Below are 24,311 nucleotides of genomic sequence, written 5' to 3' on the forward strand. Positions count from 1 at the left end.
CATCTGCACCTACCTGGTGTGCGACAATAAAACATCTGCACCTACCTGGTGTAGGACAATAACACATCTGCACCTACCTGGTGTGGGACAATAAAACATCTGCACCTACCTGGTGTGTGACAATAAAACATCTGCACCTACCTGGTGTGGGACAATAAAACATCTTAATTGTTTTCATGGGATGAGTTTGACACCCCTGCTTCATCCTGGACTGTATTGTGTCTACAGTTCTTTACAGTCAAGTTCCTTCACACATTTTCCTGGCTTTTCTTTGTCAAATCAATTTAATTAGTAATTCATAACTATTTCATTAGTATTTCATAAGTATTTCATTAGTGTTTCAAAAGTATTTCAATAGTGTTTCACGAGTATCGCTTGCTTCTCAACAGACCAATGAGATGCGAGAACTGCTGGGCGCCCTCTACACACATCCCCTGCCATTGGCTGTCGGCTCTGTCACTCTGCAGCTGGTAAGCCTCAACAAGTCTATTCATCACAACTGTCCCATCAATTCTAATTCCAAGTGGAAATTCCAATTCCAACCCATTATATAGGAAACACAATCATATTACGTTACGCGGTTGTCATTGAAACTGTTTTCTGTGTTGTAGTGGATCGTGTGGATTTGTTATTAGATAGAGGGGTTTTCTGGGCTGTGTGGTAGTGTGTTGTGTTTCTCTCTGAGGGAGAGAAGCTATTGGTCAGGACAGAGATGCCCCGCCCTCCTGGACATGCCCCCCTCACTCCGGGGAAGGGGCAGGAAGGGGTGAGTCCTGGAACCCTGCTAGGTCTGGACTAACACCTAGAACCTAACACCTGGTTTGGACTAACACCTAGAACCTAAAACCTGGTCTGGACTAACACCTAGAACCTAAAACCTGGTCTGGTCTGGACTAACACCTAGAACCTAAAACCTGGTCTGGACTAACACCTAGAACCTAAAACCTGGTCTGTTTTAACACCGAGAACCTAAAGCCTGGTCTGGACTAACACCTAGAACCTAAAAATTGGTCTGGGCTAACAGCTAGAAACTAAAAACCTGGTCCGTCATAACACTTAGAACCTAAAACCTGGTCTGGACTAACACCTACTAGAACCTTAAAACTGGTCTGCTGCACTAACACCTAGAACCTAAAACCTGATCTGGATTAACACCTAGAACCTAAAACCTGGTCTTTATTAACACCTATAACCTATAACCTGGTCTGGATTAACACCTATAACCTATAACCTGGTCTGGATTAACACCTATAACCTATAACCTGGTCTGGATTAACACCTATAACCTAAAACCTGGTATGGATTAACACCTATAACCTATAACCTATAACCTGGTCTGGATTAACACCTAGAACCTAGAACCTGGTCTGGATTAACACCTATAACCTGGTCTGGATTAACACCTATAACCTGGTCTGGATTAACACCTATAACCTGGTTTGGATTATTACCTATAACCTGGTCTGGATTAACACCTATAACCTAAAACCTGGTCTGGATTAATAATATATAATAATAATAATATATGCCATTTAGCAGACGCTTTTATCCAAAGCGATTTACAGTCATGTGTGCATATATTCTACGTATGGGTGGTCCCGGGGATTGAACCCACTACCCTGGCGTTACAAGCGCCATGCTCTACCAACTGAGCTACAGAAGGACCAGATTAACACCTATAACCTAAAGCCTGGTCTGGATTAACACCTATAACCTAAAACCTGGTCTGGATTAACACCTATAACCTAAAACCTGGTCTGGATTAACACCTATAACCTAAAACCTGGTCTGGATTAACACCCATAACCTAAAACCTGGTCTGGATTAACACCTAGAACCTAAAACCTGGTCTGTATTAACACCTATAACCTGGTCTGGATTAACACCTATAACCTGGTCTGGATTAACACCTATAACCTGGTTTGGATTATTACCTATAACCTATAACCTGGTCTGGATTAACACCTATAACCTAAAACCTGGTCTGGATTAACACCTATAACCTATAACCTGGTCTGGATTAACACCTATAACCTGGTCTGGATTAACACCTATAACCTGGTTTGGATTATTACCTATAACCTATAACCTGGTCTGGATTAACACCTGTAACCTAAAACCTGGTCTGGATTAACACCTAGAACCTAAAACCTGGTCTGGATTAACACCTAGAACCTAAAACCTGGTCTGGATTAACACCTAGAACCTAAAACCTGGTCTGGATTAACACCTATAACCTATAACCTATAACCTGGTCTGGATTAACACCTATAACCTGGTCTGGATTAACACCTAGAACCTGGTCTGGATTAACACCTAGAACCTGGTCTGGATTAACACCTAGAACATATAACCTATAACCTGGTCTGGATTAACACCTATAACCTATAACCTGATCTACTACGAAACCAAGACATAGTTAACACCTAAAACTAGATAAATAAAAAATCTAAATCACCTGGATACTCGGTGAACCCTGGTTCTCTCAACATCCAGACCTGATAACAGGATCATGATGGGTCTACCAGCACTAACATACACCCAGATGTTGTTCTTTCTGACTAGGACTGCACCTCAAATGGCATCTTATTCCCTGTATAGAGCCCTATGCGCCGTGGTCAGAAATAGTGCACTTCTGGAATAGGGTGCCACTTGGGATGGAAACTAACTGCTCCTTCTTCCCTTCTTCCCCAGGTCCCGTACTTCATCGCTCCAGACCCCAGAGGACTCCCTTCCATCCCTGAGAGTGTGAGTCTGCTGTCACTGTAATACATTAACCCTGACCCTGTCCCTAACCCTGACCCTGACCCTGATCCTGATCCTGATCCTGATCCTGACCCTGACCCTGACCCTGACCCTAACCCTGACCCTAACTCTGATCCTGATCCTAACCCTAACCCTGACCCTGACACTGACCCTGACCCTGATCCTGATCCTAACCCTGATCCTAACCCTTTTCCTGACCCTGACCCTGACCCTGATCCTAACCCTGACCCTGACCCTGACCCTGATCCTAACCCTGACCCTAACCCTGACCCTGACCCTGATCCTGACCCTGACCCTGACCCTAACCCTGACCCTGACCTTGACCCTAACCCTGATCCTGACCCTGACCCTAACCCTGACCCTAACCCTGACCCTGACCCTAACCCTGACCCTGATCCTGACCCTGATCCTGACCCTAACCCTGATCCTAACCCTTTTCCTGACCCTGACCCTGACCCTGACCCTGATCCTAACCCTGACCCTAACCCTGATCCTAACCCTGACCCTAACCCTGACCCTAACCCTGACCCTGATCCTAACCCTGACCCTGATCCTAACCCTGACCCTAACCCTGATCCTAACCCTTTTCCTGACCCTGACCCTGACCCTGATCCTAACCCTGACCCTAACCCTGACCCTGACCCTGACCCTGACCCTGATCCTGACCTTGACCCTGACCCTGACCCTAACCCTGACCCTGACCCTGATCCTGACCCTAACCCTGACCCTGACCCTGACCCTAACCCTGACCCTGATCCTGACCCTGATCCTAACCCTGATCCTGACCCTGACCCTAACCCTGACCCTAAACCTGACCCTGACCCTGACCCTGACCCTGACCCTAACCCTGACCCTGACCCTAACCCTGACCCTAACCCTAACCCTAACCCTGACCCTGACCCTGACCCTGACCCTAACCCTGACCCTGACCCCAGAGGGCTCCCCTCCATCCCTGACAGTGTTAGTTGGCTGTCACTATAATACACTGTTGTAATGATCTACGTGTCAAACTCATTCCATGGAGGGCTGAGTGTCTGCTGTTCATTTCTCCTACCTTGAACTTGATTGATGAAGTAAGGTCCTTAATTAGTAAGAAACTCCTCCCACCTGCTTGTCTCGGTCTTAATTGAAAGGAAAACCCATAATCCAGCAGACACGAGGCCCTCCATGGAATGAGTTTGATCTACAGTGTATCTGAACCATAATGCTACTGCTGTTGGTACGTTGATAATAGTGTTTGATTCTAAGTTCTGCTACAAATTCAAGTCAAACTCAGAAGAGCGATTAATGCTGTTTTATTCACCACACTGGGTCGTACAGATGTATCACCACACTGGGTCGTACAGATGTATTCACCACACTGGGTCGTACAGATGCTAGATGTATTCACCACACTGGGTAGTACCGATGTATTCACCACACTGGGTCGTACAGATGTATTCACCACACTGGGTCGTACAGATGTATTCACCACACTGGGTCGGGTACAGATGTATTCACCACACTGGGTCGGGTACAGATGTATTCACCACACTGGGTCGTACAGATGTATTCACCACACTGGGTCGTACAGATGTTAGATGTATTCACCACACTGGGTGGTACAGATGTATTCACCACACTGGGTCGTACAGATGTATTCACCACACTGGGTCATACAGATGTTAGATGTATTCACCACACTGGGTGGTACAGATGTATCACCACACTGGGTCATACAGATGAGATGTATTCACCACACTGGGTCATACAGATGCTAGATGTATTCACCACACTGGGTCGTACAGATGTATTCACCACACTGGGTCATACAGATGTTAGATGTATTCACCACACTGGGTAGTACAGATGTATTCACCACACTGGGTAGTACAGATGTATTCAATGTTAGATGTATTCACCACACTGGGTAGTACAGATGTATTCACCACACTGGGTCATACAGATGTATTCACCACACTGGGTAGATGTTAGATGTATTCACCACACTGGGTCATACAGATGTATTCACCACACTGGGTAGTACAGATGTATTCACCACACTGGGTCATACAGATGTATTCACCACACTGGGTCGTACAGATGTTAGATGTATTCACCACACTGGGTAGTACAGATGTATTCACCACACTGGGTAGTACAGATGTATTCACCACACTGGGTCATACAGATGTATTCACCACACTGGGTCGTACAGATGTTAGATGTATTCACCACACTGGGTCGTACAGATGTATCACCACACTGGGTCAAACAGATGTATTCAGATGTTAGATGTATTCACCACACTGGGTAGTACAGATGTATTCACCACACTGGGTCATACAGATGTATTCACCACACTGGGTCGTACAGATGTATTCACCACACTGGGTCAAACAGATGTATTCACCACACTGGGTCAAACAGATGTATTCGATGTTAGATGTATTCACCACACTGGGTCGTACAGATGTTAGATGTATTCACCACACTGGGTCATACAGATGTTAGATGTATTCACCACACTGGGTCGTACAGATGTATTCACCACACTGGGTCGTACAGATGTATTTACCACACTGGGTCGTACAGATGTATTCACCACACTGGGTCGTACAGATGTTAGATGTATTCACCACACTGGGTGGTACAGATGTATTCACCACACTGGGTCGTACAGATGTATTCACCACACTGGGTCGTACAGATGTTAGATGTATTCACCACACTGGGTCGTACAGATGTTAGATGTATTCACCACACTGCGTCGTACAGATGTATTCACCACACTGGGTGGTACAGATGTATTCACCACACTGGGTCATACAGATGTTAGATGTATTCACCACACTGGGTCGTACAGATGTTACCACACTGGGTCGTACAGATGTATTCACCACACTGGGTCGTACAGATGTATTCACCACACTGGGTCGTACAGATGTATTCACCACACTGGGTCGTACAGATGTATTCACCACACTGGGTCGTACAGATGTATTCACCACACTGGGTCGTACAGATGTATTCACCACACTGGGTCGTACAGATGTATTCACCACACTGGGTCGTACAGATGTATTCACCACACTGGGTCGTACAGATGTATTCACCACACTGGGTCGTACAGATGTATTCACCACACTGGGTCGTACAGATGTATTCACCACACTGGGTCGTACAGATGTATTCACCATACTGGGTCGTACAGATGTTAGATGTATTCACCACACTGGGTCGTACAGATGTATTCACCACACTAGGTCGTACAGATGTTAGATGTATTCACCACACTGGGTCGTACAGATGTATTCACCACACTGGGTCGTACAGATGTATTCACCACACTGGGTCGTACAGATGTATTCACCACACTGGGTCGTACAGATGTATTCACCACACTGGGTCGTACAGATGTATTCACCACACTGGGTCGTACAGATGTATTCACCACACTGGGTGGTACAGATGTATTCACCACACTGGGTCGTACAGATGTTAGATGTATTCACCACACTGGGTCGTACAGATGTTAGATGTATTCACCACACTGGGTCGTACAGATGTATTCACCACACTGGGTCGTACAGATGTATTCACCACACTGGGTCGTACAGATGTATTCACCACACTGGGTCGTACAGATGTTAGATGTATTCACCACACTGGGTCGTACAGATGTATTCACCACACTGGGTCATACAGATGTTAGATGTATTCACCACACTGGGTCGTACAGATGTATTCACCACACTGGGTCGTACAGATGTTAGATGTATTCACCACACTGGGTCGTACAGCTGCAAAGACAAGATATGACATCACAATCACATATATTTACAACTTCTGACTAAACACCCGCCCCCCACTCTTCCCAAACAGACCCCCCTCCTGTGTCGAAAAACAATGAATTGTTTGGCAGGTGGGGTTATTGTCCCAGTTTGAGTCCAGAACCTTCGGTTCTCCTCCACTCACCTCACTGTCTTACCTGTCTTCTTATCAGAGGCTTTGAGACGAGGGAGTGCACATTCTGGCAGCCTGCCACAGTCCACTTCTTATCAGTCAGGAGAGGCTTTGAGACTAGGGAGTGCACATTCTGGCAGCCTGCCACAGTCCACTTCTTATCAGTCAGGAGAGGCTTTGAGACTAGGGAGTGCACAATCTGGCAGCCTGCCACAGTCCACTTCTTATCAGTCAGGAGAGGCTTTGAGACTAGGGAGTGCACATTCTGGCAGCCTGCCACAGTCCACTTCTTATCAGTCAGGAGAGGCTTTGAGACTAGGGAGTGCACAATCTGGCAGCCTGCCACAGTCCACTTCTTATCAGTCAGGAGAGGCTTTGAGACTAGGGAGTGCACATTCTGGCAGCCTGCCACAGTCCACTTCTTATCAGTCAGGAGAGGCTTTGAGACTAGGGAGTGCACATTCTGGCAGCCTGCCACAGTCCACTTCTTATCAGTCAGGAGAGGCTTTGAGACTAGGGAGTGCACATTCTGGCAGCCTGCCACAGTCCACTTCTTATCAGTCAGGAGAGGCTTTGAGACTAGGGAGTGCACATTCTGACAGCCTGCCACAGTCCACTTCTTATCAGTCAGGAGAGGCTTTGAGACTAGGGAGTGCACATTCTGGCAGCCTGCGACAGTCCACCAGATAATTATCCTTCTCAGACACAAAGAGCTATTTCTGAGAATAAGCAATCTATTCACAGTCAAGTGGATATAATGATGCATAACATACAGAGATAATATAATGAACTATAAAAGTGAAGCTATAACATACAGAGATAATATAATGAACTGTAAAAGTGAAGTTATCACATACAGAGATAATATAATGAACTATAAAAGTGAAGCTATAACATACAGAGATAATATAATGATGCATAACATACAGAGATAATATAATGAACTATAAAAGTGAAACTATAACATACAGAGATAATATAATGATGCATAACATACAGAGATAATATAATGAACTATAAAAGTGAAATAACATACAGAGATAATATAATGAACTGTAAAAGTTATCACATACAGAGATAATATAATGAACTGTAAAAGTGAAACTATAACATACAGAGATAATATAATGAACTGTAAAAGTGAAACTATCACATACAGAGATAATATAATGATATAAAACAGTGAAGCTATAACAAACAGAGATAATATAATGATATAAAACAGTGAAGCTATAACATACAGAGATAATATAATGATATAAAACAGTAAAGCTATAACACTGAGATAATATAATGATATAGAACAGTGAAGTTATAACAAACAGAGATAATATAATGATATAAAACAGTGAAGCTATAACACTGAGATAATATAATGATATAAAACAGTGAAGCTATAACATACAGAGATAATATAATGATATAAAACAGTGAAGCTATAACATACAGAGATAATATAATGATATAAAACAGCGAAGCTATAACATACAGAGATAATATAATGATATAAAACAGCGAAGCTATAACATACAGAGAGAATATAATGACATAGAACAGCTATAAGACAGTGCTACAGGGCAGTAGTTTACAATCTATTAGCTCTAACACGTGCCTCCTACCTCACCGTTATGGAAAGATCCTGTTTAGAGACTGGCCCCCTTTACATACTGTAGATCATTCCATCTTTACACATACTGTAGATCATTCCATCTTTACACATACTGTAGATCATTCCACCTTTACACATACTGTAGATCATTCCATCTTTACACATACTGTAGATCATTCCACCTTTACACATACTGTAGATCATTCCACCTTTACACATACTGTAGATCATTCCATCTTTACACATACTGTAGATCATTCCACCTTTACACATACTGTAGATCATTCCATCTTTACACATACTGTAGATCATTCCACCTTTACACATACTGTAGATCATTCCATCTTTACACATACTGTAGATCATTCCACCTTTACACATACTGTAGATCATTCCACCTTTACACATACTGTAGATCATTCCACCTTTACACATACTGAGATCATTCCACCTTTACACATACTGTAGATCATTCCACCTTTACACATACTGTAGATCATTCCACCTTTACACATACTGTAGATCATTCCATCTTTACACATACTGTAGATCATTCCATCTTTACACATACTGTAGATAATTCCATCTGACTCAGAACACATTCTTTACTGTTGCTAGGCTACTTATATGAGTACAAACATACTAAAATATGCTCAAGGCAATTAGTCAGTTTCCAGCGATAAGTATATACATCTCATAGATGACCCCTGTCTTAACATTGATTATACATCTCATAGATGACCCCTGTCTTAACATTGATTATACATCTCATAGATGACCCCTGTCTTAACATTGATTATACATCTCATAGATGACCCCTGTCTTAACATTGATTATACATCTATAGATGACCCCTGTCTTAATTGATTATACATCTCATAGATGACCCCTGTCTTAACATTGATTATACATCTCATAGATGACCCCTGTCTTAACATTGATTATACATCTCATAGATGACCCCTGTCTTAACATTGATTATACATCTCATAGATGACCCCTGTCTTAACATTGATTATACATCTCATAGATGACCCCTGTCTTAACATTGATTATACATCTCATAGATGACCCCTGTCTTAACATTGATTATACATCTCATAGATGACCCCTGTCTTAACATTGATTATACATCTCATAGATGACCCCTGTCTTAATGTTGATTATACATCTCATAGATGACCCCTGTCTTAATGTTGATTATACATCTCATAGATGACCCCTGTCTTAACATTGATTATACATCTCATAGATGACCCCTGTCTTAACATTGATTATACATCTCATAGATGACCCCTGTCTTAACATTGATTATACATCTCATAGATGACCCCTGTCTTAACATTGATTATACATCTCATAGATGACCCCTGTCTTAATGCCCCTAGATGACTTAACATTGATTATACTATACATCTCATAGATGACCCCTGTCTTAACATTGATTATACATCTCATAGATGACCCCTGTCTTAACATTGATTATACATCTCATAGATGACCCCTGTCTTAATGCTGATTATACATCTCATAGATGACCCCTGTCTTAACATTGATTATACATCTCATAGATGACCCCTGTCTTAACATTGATTATACATCTCATAGATGACCCCTGTCTTAACATTGATTATACATCTCATAGATGACCCCTGTCTTAACATTGATTATACATCTCATAGATGACCCCTGTCTTAACATTGATTATACATCTCATAGATGACCCCTGTCTTAACATTGATTATACATCTCATAGATGACCCCTGTCTTAACATTGATTATATTATACTCATAGATGACCCCTGTCTTAACATTGATTATACATCATCATAGATGACCCCTGTCTTAACATTGATTATACATCTCATAGATGACCCCTGTCTTAACATTGATTATACATCTCATAGATGACCCCTGTCTTAACATTGATTATACATCTCATAGATGACCCCTGTCTTAACATTGATTATACATCTCATAGATGACCCCTGTCTTAACATTGATTATACATCTCATAGATGACCCCTGTCTTAACATTGATTATACATCTCATAGATGACCCCTGTCTTAACATTGATTATACTATACATCTCATAGATGACCCCTGTCTTAACATTGATTATACATCTCATAGATGACCCCTGTCTTAACATTGATTATACTATACATCTCATAGATGACCCGTCTTAACATTGATTATACATCTCATAGATGACCCCTGTCTTAACATTGATTATACATCTCATAGATGACCCCTGTCTTAACATTGATTATACATCTCATAGATGACCCCTGTCTTAAAATTGATTATACATCTCATAGATGACCCCTGTCTTAACATTGATTATACATCTCATAGATGACCCCTGTCTTCACATTGATTATACATCATAGATGACCCCTGATGACCCCTGATTATACTCTTAACATTGATTATACATCTCATAGATGACCCCTGTCTTAACATTGATTATACATCTCATAGATGACCCCTGTCTTAACATTGATTATACATCTCATAGATGACCCCTGTCTTAACATTGATTATACTGATTAACATTGATTATACATCTCATAGATGACCCCTGTCTTAACATTGATTATACATCTCATAGATGACCCCTGTCTTAACATTGATTATACTATACATCTCATAGATGACCCCTGTCTTAACATTGATTATACATCTCATAGATGACCCCTGTCTTAACATTGATTATACTATACATCTCATAGATGACCCCTGTCTTAACATTGATTATACATCTCATAGATGACCCCTGTCTTAACATTGATTATACATCTCATAGATGACCCCTGTCTTAACATTGATTATACATCTCATAGATGACCCCTGTCTTAACATTGATTATACTATACATCTCATAGATGACCCCTGTCTTAACATTGATTATATTATACATCTCATAGATGACCCCTGTCTTAACATTGATTATACTATACATCTCATAGATGACCCCTGTCTTAACATTGATTATACATCTCATAGATGACCCCTGTCTTAACATTGATTATACATCTCATAGATGACCCCTGTCTTAACATTGATTATACATCTCATAGATGACCCCTGTCTTAACATTGATTATACATCTCATAGATGACCCCTGTCTTAACATTGATTATACATCTCATAGATGACCCCTGTCTTAACATTGATTATATTATACATCTCATAGATGACCCCTGTCTTAACATTGATTATACATCTCATTGACCCTGTCTTAACATTGATTATACTATACATCTCATAGATGACCCCTGTCTTAACATTGATTATACTATACATCTCATAGATGACCCGTCTTAACATTGATTATACTATACATCTCATAGATGACCCCTGTCTTAACATTGATTATATTATACATCTCATAGATGACCCCTGTCTTAATGCTGATTATACATCTCATAGATGACCCCTGTCTTAATTGATTATACTACATCTCTTAGATGACCCGTCTTATATTATACATCTCATAGATGACCCCTGTCTTAATTGATTATACATCTCATAGATGACCCCTGTCTTAACATTGATTATATACATCTCATAGATGACCCCTGTCTTAACATTGATTATACATCTCATAGATGACCCCTGTCTTAACATTGATTATACATCTCATAGATGACCCCTGTCTTAACATTGATTATACATCTCATAGATGACCCCTGTCTTAACATTGATTATACATCTCATAGATGACCCCTGTCTTAACATTGATTATACATCATCTCATAGATGACCCCTGTCTTAACATTGATTATACATCTCATAGATGACCCCTGTCTTAACATTGATTATACATCTCATAGATGACCCCTGTCTTAACATTGATTATACATCTCATAGATGACCCCTGTCTTAACATTGATTATACATCTCATAGAGGACCCCTGTCTTAACATTGATTATACATCTCATAGATGACCCCTGTCTTAACATTGATTATACATCTCATAGATGACCCCTGTCTTAACATTGATTATACATCTCATAGATGACCCCTGTCTTAACATTGATTATACATCTCATAGATGACCCCTGTCTTAACATTGATTATACATCTCATAGATGACCCCTGTCTTAATGCTGATTATACATCTCATAGATGACCCGTCTTAACATTGATTATACATCTCATAGATGACCCCTGTCTTAACATTGATTATACATCTCATAGATGACCCCTGTCTTAACATTGATTATACTATACATCTCATAGATGACCCCTGTCTTAACATTGATTATACATCTCATAGATGACCCCTGTCTTAACATTGATTATACTATACATCTCATAGATGACCCCTGTCTTAACATTGATTATACTATACATCTCATAGATGACCCCTGTCTTAACATTGATTATACTATACATCTCATAGATGACCCCTGTCTTAACATTGATTATACTATACATCTCATAGATGACCCCTGTCTTAACATTGATTATACATCTCATCTTAACATTGATTATATTATACATCTCATAGATGACCCCTGTCTTAACATTGATTATACATCTCTCATAGATGACCCCTGTCTTAACATTGATTATACTATACATCTCATAGATGACCCCTGTCTTAACATTGATTATACATCTCATAGATGACCCCTGTCTTAACATTGATTATACTATACATCTCATAGATGACCCCTGTCTTAACATTGATTATACATCTCATAGATGACCCCTGTCTTAACATTGATTATACATCTCATAGATGACCCCTGTTTTAACATTGATTATACATCTCATAGATGACCCCTGTCTTAACATTGATTATACTATACATCTCATAGATGACCCGTCTTAACATTGATTATACATCTCATAGATAACCTCTGTCTTAACATTGACAGAGAGATCACCACAGGAAGATTATAATACATTATATATAATATTATTATATTATAAAGTCTCCATGGTAACGACAGGTCTTACAGTACAGCGGGACCTGAATGCTTTAGGTTAATTGTTTTTTAATTGCCTATTGTTTTAATACTGTGGTGTGTGTGTGTGTGTGTGTGTGTGTGTGTGTGTGTGTGTGTGTGTGTGTGTGTGTGTGTGTGTGTGTGTGTGTGTGTGTGTGTGTGTGTGTGTGTGTGTGTGTGTGTGTGTGTGTGTGTGTGTGTGTGTGTGTGTGTGTGTGTGTGTGTGTGTGTGTGTGTGTGTGTGTGTTACAGAGGAACCTGACAGAGTTGGTGGTAGCGGTAGATGTGTCTAACCTCCTCCAGCTCTATGCCAGCATGTTGTTTGAGAGACGCATCCTCATCCTCTCCAGCAAACTCAGCACAGTGAGGATACACACACACACACTATACATCAACAACTCACAAAATTTCATTCAACCCATTCTCAAAAGTTGCTTTCCGTAATTTCTAACATAAATGTATGCTGTTCTGATTGGGCTCCCTTCCTCCCACCTCTCTCTCTCCCTCTCTCCCACCTCTCTCTCTCCTCCCTCTCTCCCTCTCTCCCTCTCTCCCACCTCTCTCTCTCTCTCCCCCACCTCTCTCCCTCTCTCCCACCTCTCTCTCTCCTCCCTCTCTCCCTCTCTCCCTCTCTCCCACCTCTCTCTCTCCCCCCCACCTCTCTCCCTCTCTCCCCCTCCTCTCTCCCTCCCTCCCTCCCTCCCTCCCTCCCTCCCTCTCTCTCCCTCCCTCCCACCTCTCTCTCTCTCCCCCTCTCCTCCTCCCTCTCTCCCACTCTCTCCCACCCCACTCTCTCTCCCCCACCTCTCTCCCTCTCTCCCCCCTCTCTCTCCCTCCCCCCACCTCTCTCCCTCCCCCCCCACCTCTCTCCCTCCCTCACTCCCACCTCTCTCTCTCCTTCCCATCTCTCTCTCTACCCCCTCTGTCTCTCCCTCCCACCTCTCTTCCTCCATTCCACCTCTCTCTCTCCCTCCCACCTCTCTCTCCCCTTCCACCTCCCTCCCTCCCACCTCTCTCTCTCCCTTCCACCTCCCTCCCTCCCTCCCACCTCTCTCTCTCCCTCCCACCTCTCTCTCCTCCCTCTCTCCCTCTCTCCCACCTCTCCCTCTCTCCCCCCCACCACTCTCCCTCTCTCCCACCTCTCTCTCCCTCCCCCCACCTCTCTCCATCCCTCCCACCTCTCTCTTCCTCCCACCTTTCTCTCTCTCTCCCCCTCTGTCTCTCCCTCTCACCTCTCTCTCTCCTCCCTCTCTCTCCCCTCCCTCCCTCCCTCCCACCTCTCTCTCTCTCTCCCCCTGTCTCTCCCTCCCACCTCTCTCTCTCCCTCCCACCTCTCTCTCTCCCCCCCTCTCTCTCCCTCCCACCTCTCTCTCTCTCTCCCCCTCTGTCTCTCCCTCCCACCTCTCTCTCTCCCTCCCACCTCTCTCTCTCTCCCCTCTGTCTCTCCCTCCCACCTCTCTCTCAGAGAGAGAAAACCTCTGTCTCTCCCTCCCACCTCTCCCCCCCCTCTGTCTCTCCCTCCCACCTCTCTCTCTCCCCTCTGTCTCTCCCTCCCACCTCTCTCTCTCCCCCTCTCTCTCCCTCCCACCTCTCTCTCTCTCTCCCCCTCTCTCCCCTCCCACCTCTCTCTCTCCCCCCTCTCTCTCCCTCCCACCTCTCTCTCCCTCCCCCTCTCTCTCTCTCCCTCCCACCTCTCTCTCTCTCCCTTCTCTCTCTCCCTCCCCTTCTCTCTCTCTCTCCCCATCTCTCCGCTCCAGTTGACAGCGTGTGTTCATGCCCTCAGTGCTGTGCTCTACCCCATGTACTGGCAACACATCTTCATACCTGTCCTGCCCCCACACCTACTGGACTACTGCTGGTCAGAGAGAGAACACACACACACACATACACACACACACATACACACCTACTGGACTACTGCTGGTCAGAGAGAGAGAACAGACACACACACATACACACCTACTGGACTACTGCTGGTCAGAGAACACACACACACACACACACACACACACACACATACACACACACCTACTGGACTACTGCTGGTCAGAGAAGAACACACACACACACACACCTACTGGACTACTGCTGGTCAGAGAGAAAACACACACACACACACACCTACTGGACTACTGCTGGTCAGAGAGAGAGAACACACACACACCTACTGGACTACTGCTGGTCAGAGAGAGAACACACACACACCTACTGGACTACTGCTGGTCACACACACACACACCTACTGGACTACTGCTGGTCAGAGAGAGACTACTGCTGGTCAACACACACACACCTACTGGACTACTGCTGGTCAGAGAGAGAGAAAACACACACACACACACACCTACTGGACTACTGCTGGTCACACACACACACACACACACCTACTGGACTACTGCTGGTCAGAGAGAGAAAAACACACACACACCTACTGGACTACTGCTACTGGACTACTGCTGGTCAGAGAGAGAAAACACACACACACACACCTACTGGACTACTGCTGGTCAGAGAGAGAGAACACACACACACACCTACTGGACTACTGCTGGTCAGAGAGAGAGAAAACACACACACACACACCTACTGGACTACTGCTGGTCAGAGAGAGAGAACACACACACACACACACACACACCTACTGGACTACTGCTGGTCAGAGAGAGAAAACACACACACACACACCTACTGGACTACTGCTGGTCAGAGAGAGAGAACACACACACACACTACTGCTGGTCAGAGAGAGAACACACACACACACCTACTGGACTACTGCTGGTCAGAGAGAGAGAAACACACACACACCTACTGGACTACTGCTGGTCAGAGAGAGAAAAACACACACACACACCTACTGGACTACTGCTGGTCAGAGAGAGAGAACAACACACACACACACCTACTGGACTACTGCTGGTCAGAGAGAGAAACACACACACACACACCTACTGGACTACTGCTGGTCAGAGAGAGAGAAAACACACACACACACCTACTGGACTACTGCTGGTCAGAGAGAGAGAACACACACACACACACCTACTGGACTACTGCTGGTCAGAGAGAGAGAACACACACACACACACCTACTGGACTACTGCTGGTCAGAGAGAGAGAACACACACACACACCTACTGGACTACTGCTGGTCAGAGAGAGAGAAAACACACACACACACACCTACTGGACTACTGCTGGTCAGAGAGAGAGAAACACACACACACACCTACTGGACTACTGCTGGTCAGAGAGAGAGAAACACACACACACACCTACTGGACTACTGCTGGTCAGATATGGACTACTGCTGGTCAGAAGAGACACAACACTCCTCTGTCTGTCTGTCTCTCAGTGCTCCGATGCCCTTCCTCATAGGAGTCCACTCCAGTCTGACAGAGAGTACAGTAACTACAGGTTTCGTTCTCCATGGTTTCCATAAGGTTCTAATGGGTTTCATCCCTCAGACAAGCAGCCAGGACCTTCAGGGCAGTGTGAATCATATAGTATACTGTGAGACCACATCGGATAATAACTGACTGATGGACAGTAACTACAGCGTCTCAATGGTTTCTATAAGGTTCTAATGGTGTTTCATCCCTCAGACAAGCAGCCAGGACCTGCAGGGCAGTATGAATCATACAGTATACTGTGAGATCACATCGGATAATAACTGACTGATGGACAGACGGATGGACAGGTGGACAGACGGACAGACTGTTGTTTGTGGATTTACTGACTGACTGATTGATTAGTTGATTGTTTTGATTGGTTAGTTTGACTGATTGATTGATTAGTTGATTGTTGATTGATTGGTTGGATTGGTTGGTTGGTTGTTGACTGATTGATTGATTAGTTGATTGGTTGGTTTGTTGACTGACTGATTGATTGATTAGTTGATTGATTGTTAGTTTGTTGACTGACTGATTGATTGATTAGTTGATTGGTTTGTTGACTGACTGTTTGTTGAGTTTGTTGACTGACTGATTGATTATTAGTTGATTGGTTGGTTTTGTTGACTGACTGATTGATTAGTTGATTGGTTGGTTGACTGACTGATGATTGATTGACTGATTGATTGATTGATTAGTTGATTAGTTGGTTTGTTGACTTGATTGACTGATTGATTGACTGATTGATTAGTTGATTAGTTGATTGGTTGGTTTGTTGACTGACTGATTGATTGATTATTGATTGATTAGTTGACTTGAGATTGATTTGACTTGACTGACTGATTGATTGATTAGTTGATTGGACTGACTGTTGATTGGTTGGTTTGTTGACTGACTGATTGATTGATTAGTTGATTGACTGATTGATTTGTTGATTGACTGATTGATTGATTTGATTTGATTGGTTGGTTTGTTGACTGACTGATTGATTGATTAGTTGATTGGTTGGTTTGTTGACTGACTGATTGATTGATTAGTTGATTGATTGATGTATTGATTAATGTGTTGATGTATTGATCCAGAGAGTGAGAAGCCGGGGGTTAGAGGACGTGGTGATTCTGAATGTAGACACCAACACTATAGAGTCTCCCTTCGAAGACCTGAAGAAGATACCAGCAGATGTGGTAATGTGAATGTGTGTGTGTGTGTGTGTGTGTGTGTGTGTGTGTGTGTGTGTGTGTGTGTGTGTGTGTGTGTGTGTGTGTGTGTGTGTGTGTGTGTGTGTGTGTGTGTGTGTGTGTGTGTGTGTGTGTGTGTGTGTGCGTGTGCGTGTGCGTGTGTTTGCATGCCTGGTTTCACGAATCTGTGCATTTGAGCAAGTAAGCAAATTTAGATGTGTGTGTGTGTAACTTGCATGTGGACTTGTGTGTCTGTGTAACAATGTGTCTATGTGACAACGTGTGTGTGTGTGTGTGTGTGTGTGTGTGTGTGTGTGTGTGTGTGTGTGTGTGTGTGTGTGTGTGTGTGTGTGTGTGTGTGTGTGTGTGTGTGTGTGTGTGTGTGTGTGTGTGTGTGTGTGTGTGTGTGTGTGTGTGTGTGTGTGTGTGTGTGTGTGTGTGTGTGTGTGTGTGTGTGTGTGTGTGTGTACCAGGTATCAGGTCTGAAGTTGTGTCTGAAACGCCAGGCAGCGTCAGCAGGTGTGGGCGTGGCCAAGGCCTTCCTCAGGGCTCAGGCTCTGCTGTTTGGAGGATATGGAGACGCTCTGAAGGGAAACACGGTTAGAACAATAATACTCTGGAATACTCTGGGAAACACAATACTCTGGAATACTAGAACAAACAACAATACTCTGGAATACTGTGGGAACACGGTTAGAACAATACTACTCTGGAATACTCTGGGAACACGGTTAGAACAATAATACTCTGGAATATTGTGGGAACACGGTTAGAACAATAATACTCTGGAAACACGGTTAGAACAATAATACTCTGGAATACTCTGGGAACACGGTTAGAACAATAATACTCTGGAATACTGTGGGAACACGGTTAGAACAATACTACTCTGGAATACTCTGGGAACACGGTTAGAACAATAATACTCTGGAATACTGTGGGAACACGGTTAGAACAATAATACTCTGGAATACTGTGGGAACACGGTTAGAACAATACTATAATACTCTGGGAACACGGTTAGAACAATAATACTCTGGGAACACGGTTAGAACAATAATAATACTCTGGAATACTCTGGGAACACGGTTAGAACAATAATATTCTGGAATACTCTGGGAACACGGTTAGAACAATAATATTCTGGAATACTCTGGGAACACGGTTAGAACAATAATACTCTGGAATACTCTGGGAACACGGTTAGAACAATAATATTCTGGAATACTCTGGGAACACGGTTAGAACAATAATACTCTGGAAACACGGTTAGAACAATAATACTCTGGAATACTCTGGGAACACGGTTAGAACAATAATACTCTGGAATACTCTGGGAACCCGGTTAGAACAATAATACTCTGGAATACTGTGGGAACCCAGTTAGAACAATAATACTCTGGAATACTGTGGGAACACGGTTAGAACAATAATACTCTGGAATACTCTGGGAACACGGTTAGAACAATACTACTCTGGAATACTCTGGGAACACGGTTAGAACAATAATACTCTGGAATACTGTGGGAACACGGTTAGAACAATACTACTCTGGAATACTCTGGGAACACGGTTAGAACAATAATACTCTGGAATATTGTGGGAACACGGTTAGAACAATAATACTCTGGAAACACGGTTAGAACAATAATACTCTGGAATACTCTGGGAACACGGTTAGAACAATACTATTCTGGAATACTCTGGGAACACGGTTAGAACAATAATACTCTGGAATACTGTGGGAACCCAGTTAGAACAATAATACTCTGGAATACTGTGGGAACACGGTTAGAACAATAATACTCTGGAATACTCTGGGAACCCGGTTAGAACAATAATACTCTGGAATACTCTGGGAACCCGGTTAGAACAATAATACTCTGGAAGACTGTGGGAATCCGGTTAGAACAATAATACTCTGGAATACTCTGGGTACCCGGTTAGAATGGTAATACTCTGGAATACTCTGGGTACATGGTTAGAACAATAATACTCTGGAATACTTTGGGAACGCTGTTACATAACATAATACATAACGTTAAAATATAATAATGTGAAGATGCTTTTTATTCTGTATGCAATAATACTGTAGAATACTCTATAATACTGTATATACAGACACCTGTTTCAATAAAGTGTCTTCTCTTCACCAACTCTCCCTCCCTCATCTCTCTCTGTAGAATGGTCAGATCATGTTCTGTGAGGAGGTTTTCCTGGACCACAGGTCTCCCAGTATGAGACAGTTCCTACAGAGTGCTGTCCATCTGCAGCTCTTCAAACAGGTACCTGTGTGTGTGTGTGTGTGTGTGTGTGTGTGTGTGTGTGTGTGTGTGTGTGTGTGTGTGTGTGTGTGTGTGTGTGTGTGTGTGTGTGTGTGTGTGTGTGTGTGTGTGTGTGTGTGTGTGTGTGTGTGTGTGTGTGTGTGTGTGTGTGTGTGTGTGTGTGTGTGTGTGTGTGTGTGTGTGTGTGTGTGTGTGCCCTCCTCCTCCTGCAGCTCTTCTAACAGGTGAGTTCATCTCAAGACAGAACGCTGCCCTCTGTTGTTCTGGGGGTGCCATAGCAAAACAAACATGAGAACAAGTAAAATCCACATTCTGCAATAATCCACATTCTGTAATAATCCACATTCTGTAATAATCCATATTCTGTAATAATCCACATTCTGCAATAATCCACATTCTGCAATAATCCACATTCTGTAATAATCCACATTCTGCAATAATCCACATTCTGTAATAATCCACATTCTGCAATAATCCACATTCTGTAATAATCCACATTCTGCAATAATCCACATTCTGCAATAATCCACATTCTGCAATAATCCACATTCTGTAATAATCCACATTCTGTAATAATCCACATTCTGCAATAATCCACATTCTGTAATAATCCACATTCTGTAATAATCCACATTCTGTAATAATCCACATTCTGCAATAATCCACATTCTGTAATAATCCACATTCTGTAATAATCCACATTCTGCAATAATCCACATTCTGTAATAATCCACATTCTGTAATAATCCACATTCTGTAATAATCCACATTCTGTAATAATCCACATTCTGTAATAATCCACATTCTGCAATAATCCACATTCTGTAATAATCCACATTCTGTAATAATTCTGTAATAATCATTCTGTAATAATCCACATTCTGCAATAATCCACATTCTGTAATAATCCACATTCTGTAATAATCCACATTCTGTAATAATCCACATTCTGCAATAATCCACATTCTGTAATAATCCACATTCTGTAATAATCCACATTCTGCAATAATCCACATTCTGTAATAATCCACATTCTGTAATAATCCACATTCTGCAATAATCCACATTCTGTAATAATCCACATTCTGCAATAATCCACATTCTGTAATAATCCACATTCTGTAATAATCCACATTCTCCAATAATCCACATTCTGTAATAATCCATATTCTGTAATGTAGCTCCACTTCTTTAGGTGTTCCTTGTCACAACAATCCAACTGTTATGTCTTTGTCAGGATTACAGAACAAACTGTTCTATGTTTATTATTAGCAACATATTGATATTCAGTAGAATGATCTTCTCAGGGTTGAATAGGAGTCCCTATGATATACGAACAAAGCTGTTCATTGACTGGGTTTTGGTTTTCAGTTTATTGATGGACGTCTGGAGCTGCTGAACAGAGGGATAGAGCCAGACGACCTGTTTGAACAAGAGATGCTACAGTGTGGAACAGCAGAAGCAGGTGCCTGTCTGTCTGTCTGTCTGTCTGTCTGTCTGTCTGTCTGTCTGTCTGTCTGTCTGTCTGTCTGTCTGTCTGTCTGTCTGTCTGTCTGTCTGTCTGTCTGTCTGTCTGTCTGTCTGTCTGTCTGTCTGTCTGCCTGCCTGCCTGCCTGCCTGCCTGTCTGTCTGTCTGTCTGTCTGTCTGTCTGTCTGTCTGTCTGTCTGTCTGTCTGTCTGTCTGTCTGTCTGTCTGTCTGCCTGCCTGCCTGCCTGCCTGCCTGCCTGCCTGCCTGCCTGTCCTGTCTGCCTGTCTGTCTGTCTGTCTGTCTGTCTGTCTGTCTGTCTGTCTGTCTGTCTGTCTGTCTGCGTGTGTTTCAGTCCTCACAAACCGATGCTGGCCAAACAATCTAGTTCAAATCAAAATCAAATCAAGTCAAATGTATTTATATAGCTCTTCGTACATCAGCTGATATCTCAAAGTGCTGTACAGAAACCCAGCCTAAAACCCCAAACAGCAAACAATGCAGGTGTAGAAGCACGGTGGCTAGGAAAAACTCCCTAAAAAGGCCAAAACCCAGGAAGAAACCTAGAGAGGAACCAGGCTATGTGGGGTGGCCAGTCCTCTTCTGGCTGTGCCGGGTGGAGATTATAACAGAACATGGCCAAGATGTTCAAATGTTCATAAATGACCAGCATGGTCAAATAATAATAATCACAGGCAGAACAGTTGAAACTGGAGGTGGACTGGGGACAGCAAGGAGTCATCATGTCAGGTAGTCCTGAGGCATGGTCCTAGGGCTCAGGTCCTCCGAGAGAGAGAAAGAAAGAGAGAAAGAGAGAATTGGAGAGAGCACACTTAAATTCACACAGGACACCGAATAGGACAGGAGAAGTACTCCAGATATAACAAACTGACCCTAGCCCCCCGACACAAACTACTGCAGCATAAATACTGGAGGCTGAGACAGGAGGGGTCAGGAGACACTGTGGCCCCATCCGATGACACCCCCCGGACAGGGCCAAACAGGAAGGATATAACCCCACCCACTTTGCCAAAGCACAGCCCCCACACCACTAGTTTTCATCTATATTTTCCTTAGCTGTCTATTTACCACAACAAACAGATGCTGGCACTAAGACCACACTCAACATGCTGTATAAAGTAAACAAGAACATGCTCATCCAGAAGTGGTGCTCCTAGTGGCCGGGGACTTTAATGCAGGCAAACTTAAATCCGTTTTTACCTCATTTTTACCAGCATATCACATGTACAACCAGAGGATTTTTAAAAAATTTTGAACTCTAGACCACCTTTACTTCACACACAGAGACACATACAAAGCTCTCCCTCACCCTCCATTTGGCAAATCTGACCAGAACTCTCCTCCTCCTGATTCCTGCTAACAAGCGGAAAATAAATCAGGAAGTATCAGTGACTCTCAATATGGAAGTGGTCAGATGACGCGGATGCTAAGCTACAGGACTGTTTCGCTATTACAGACTGGAATATTTCCTGGATTCATCCAATGGAATTGAGGAGTATACCACCTCAGTCACCAGCTATATCAATTAGTGCATCGCCGACATCCCCACAGTGACAGTATGTAAATATCCCAACCAGAAGCCATGGATTACAGGCAACATCAACACCGAGCTAAAGCCTAGAGCTGCCGCTTTCAAGGAGCAGGACACTAATCTGGACGCTCATAAGAAATCCTGCTCTGCCCTCAGACAGGCAAAGCATCAATACAGGACTAAAAGTGAATCCTACTCTACCGGCTCCAATACCGCCCCAAAAGATCCACAGATGACACATTCTCAATCGCACTCCACACTGTCCTTTCACACCTGGACAAAAGGAACACCTATGTGAGAACGCAGTTCATTGACTACAACTCAGCGTTCAACACCATAGAGCCCTCAAAGCTCATCACTAAGCTAAGGACCCTGGGACTAAACATCTCCCTCTGCAACTGGATCCAGGACTTTCTGAAGGGCCGCCCCCAGGGAGGTAAGGGTAGGCAACGACAAACCTGCCATGCTGGTCCTCAACACCGGGGATCCTCAAGTGTGCGTGCTTAGTCCCCTCCTGTACTCCTTGTTCACCCATGACTGCGTGGCCAAACACAACTTCAACACCATCATTAAGTTTGCTGACGACACAACAGTTGTAGGCCTGATCACCGACAACAACGAGACAGCCTATAGGAGGAGGTCAGAGACCTGGCAGTGTGACAAAGGAGCTGATCGTGGACTATAGGAAAGGGAGGGACGAAAAGGCCACCATTAACATCGACGGCGAAGAAATGGAGCGAGTCGAGAGTTTCGAGTTCCTTAGTGTCCACATCACCAATTAATTATCATGGTCCAAACACACCAAGACAGTTGTGAAGAGGGGAAGACAACACCTTTTCCCCCTCAGGAGACTGAAAAGATTTGGCATGGGTCCCCAGATCCTCAAAACGTTTTACAGCTGCACCATTGAGAGCATCCTGACCGGTTGCATCACCGCCTGGTATGGCAACTGCTCGGCATCTGATCGTAAGGCGCTACAGAGGGTAGTGTGTATGACCCAGTACATCACTGGGGCCAAGCTTCCTGACATCCAGGACTTATATACTAGGCGGTGTCAAAGGAAGGCTATGCAGTCATTTTACAAAGTACCTCGAATGACCTGCACCCCTGCATATTGACTCGGTACCGAAGGCCCCAAAAATTGTCAAAGAC

The 24,311-nt window shown here is 43.3% G+C and overlaps 1 protein-coding gene across 6 annotated transcripts in view; it reads left to right on the plus strand.

The window, feature by feature from the left end:
* Window positions 1-24,311, plus strand: part of dennd1c (DENN domain containing 1C) — a 39,480-nt gene that overhangs the window by 9,976 nt on the left and 5,193 nt on the right. For 3 of the 6 annotated variants that reach the window (XM_046310334.1, XM_046310335.1, XM_046310337.1), the window contains 10 exons: window positions 390-470; window positions 686-766; window positions 2,695-2,748; window positions 13,539-13,649; window positions 15,044-15,144; window positions 16,642-16,685; window positions 17,759-17,862; window positions 18,330-18,455; window positions 20,040-20,141; window positions 21,513-21,606. In XM_046310334.1, the coding sequence (XP_046166290.1) occupies window positions 390-470; window positions 686-766; window positions 2,695-2,748; window positions 13,539-13,649; window positions 15,044-15,144; window positions 16,642-16,685; window positions 17,759-17,862; window positions 18,330-18,455; window positions 20,040-20,141; window positions 21,513-21,606 (898 nt within the window). The remainder of the gene's footprint in view (window positions 1-389; window positions 471-685; window positions 767-2,694; window positions 2,749-13,538; window positions 13,650-15,043; window positions 15,145-16,641; window positions 16,686-17,758; window positions 17,863-18,329; window positions 18,456-20,039; window positions 20,142-21,512; window positions 21,607-24,311) is intronic. The other 3 variants (XM_046310336.1, XM_046310339.1, XM_046310338.1) reach the window with 1 other exon arrangement.

This window comes from Oncorhynchus gorbuscha, linkage group LG18 (genome assembly GCF_021184085.1).
Source record: "Oncorhynchus gorbuscha isolate QuinsamMale2020 ecotype Even-year linkage group LG18, OgorEven_v1.0, whole genome shotgun sequence".
Taxonomy (NCBI): Eukaryota; Metazoa; Chordata; class Actinopteri; order Salmoniformes; family Salmonidae; genus Oncorhynchus; species Oncorhynchus gorbuscha.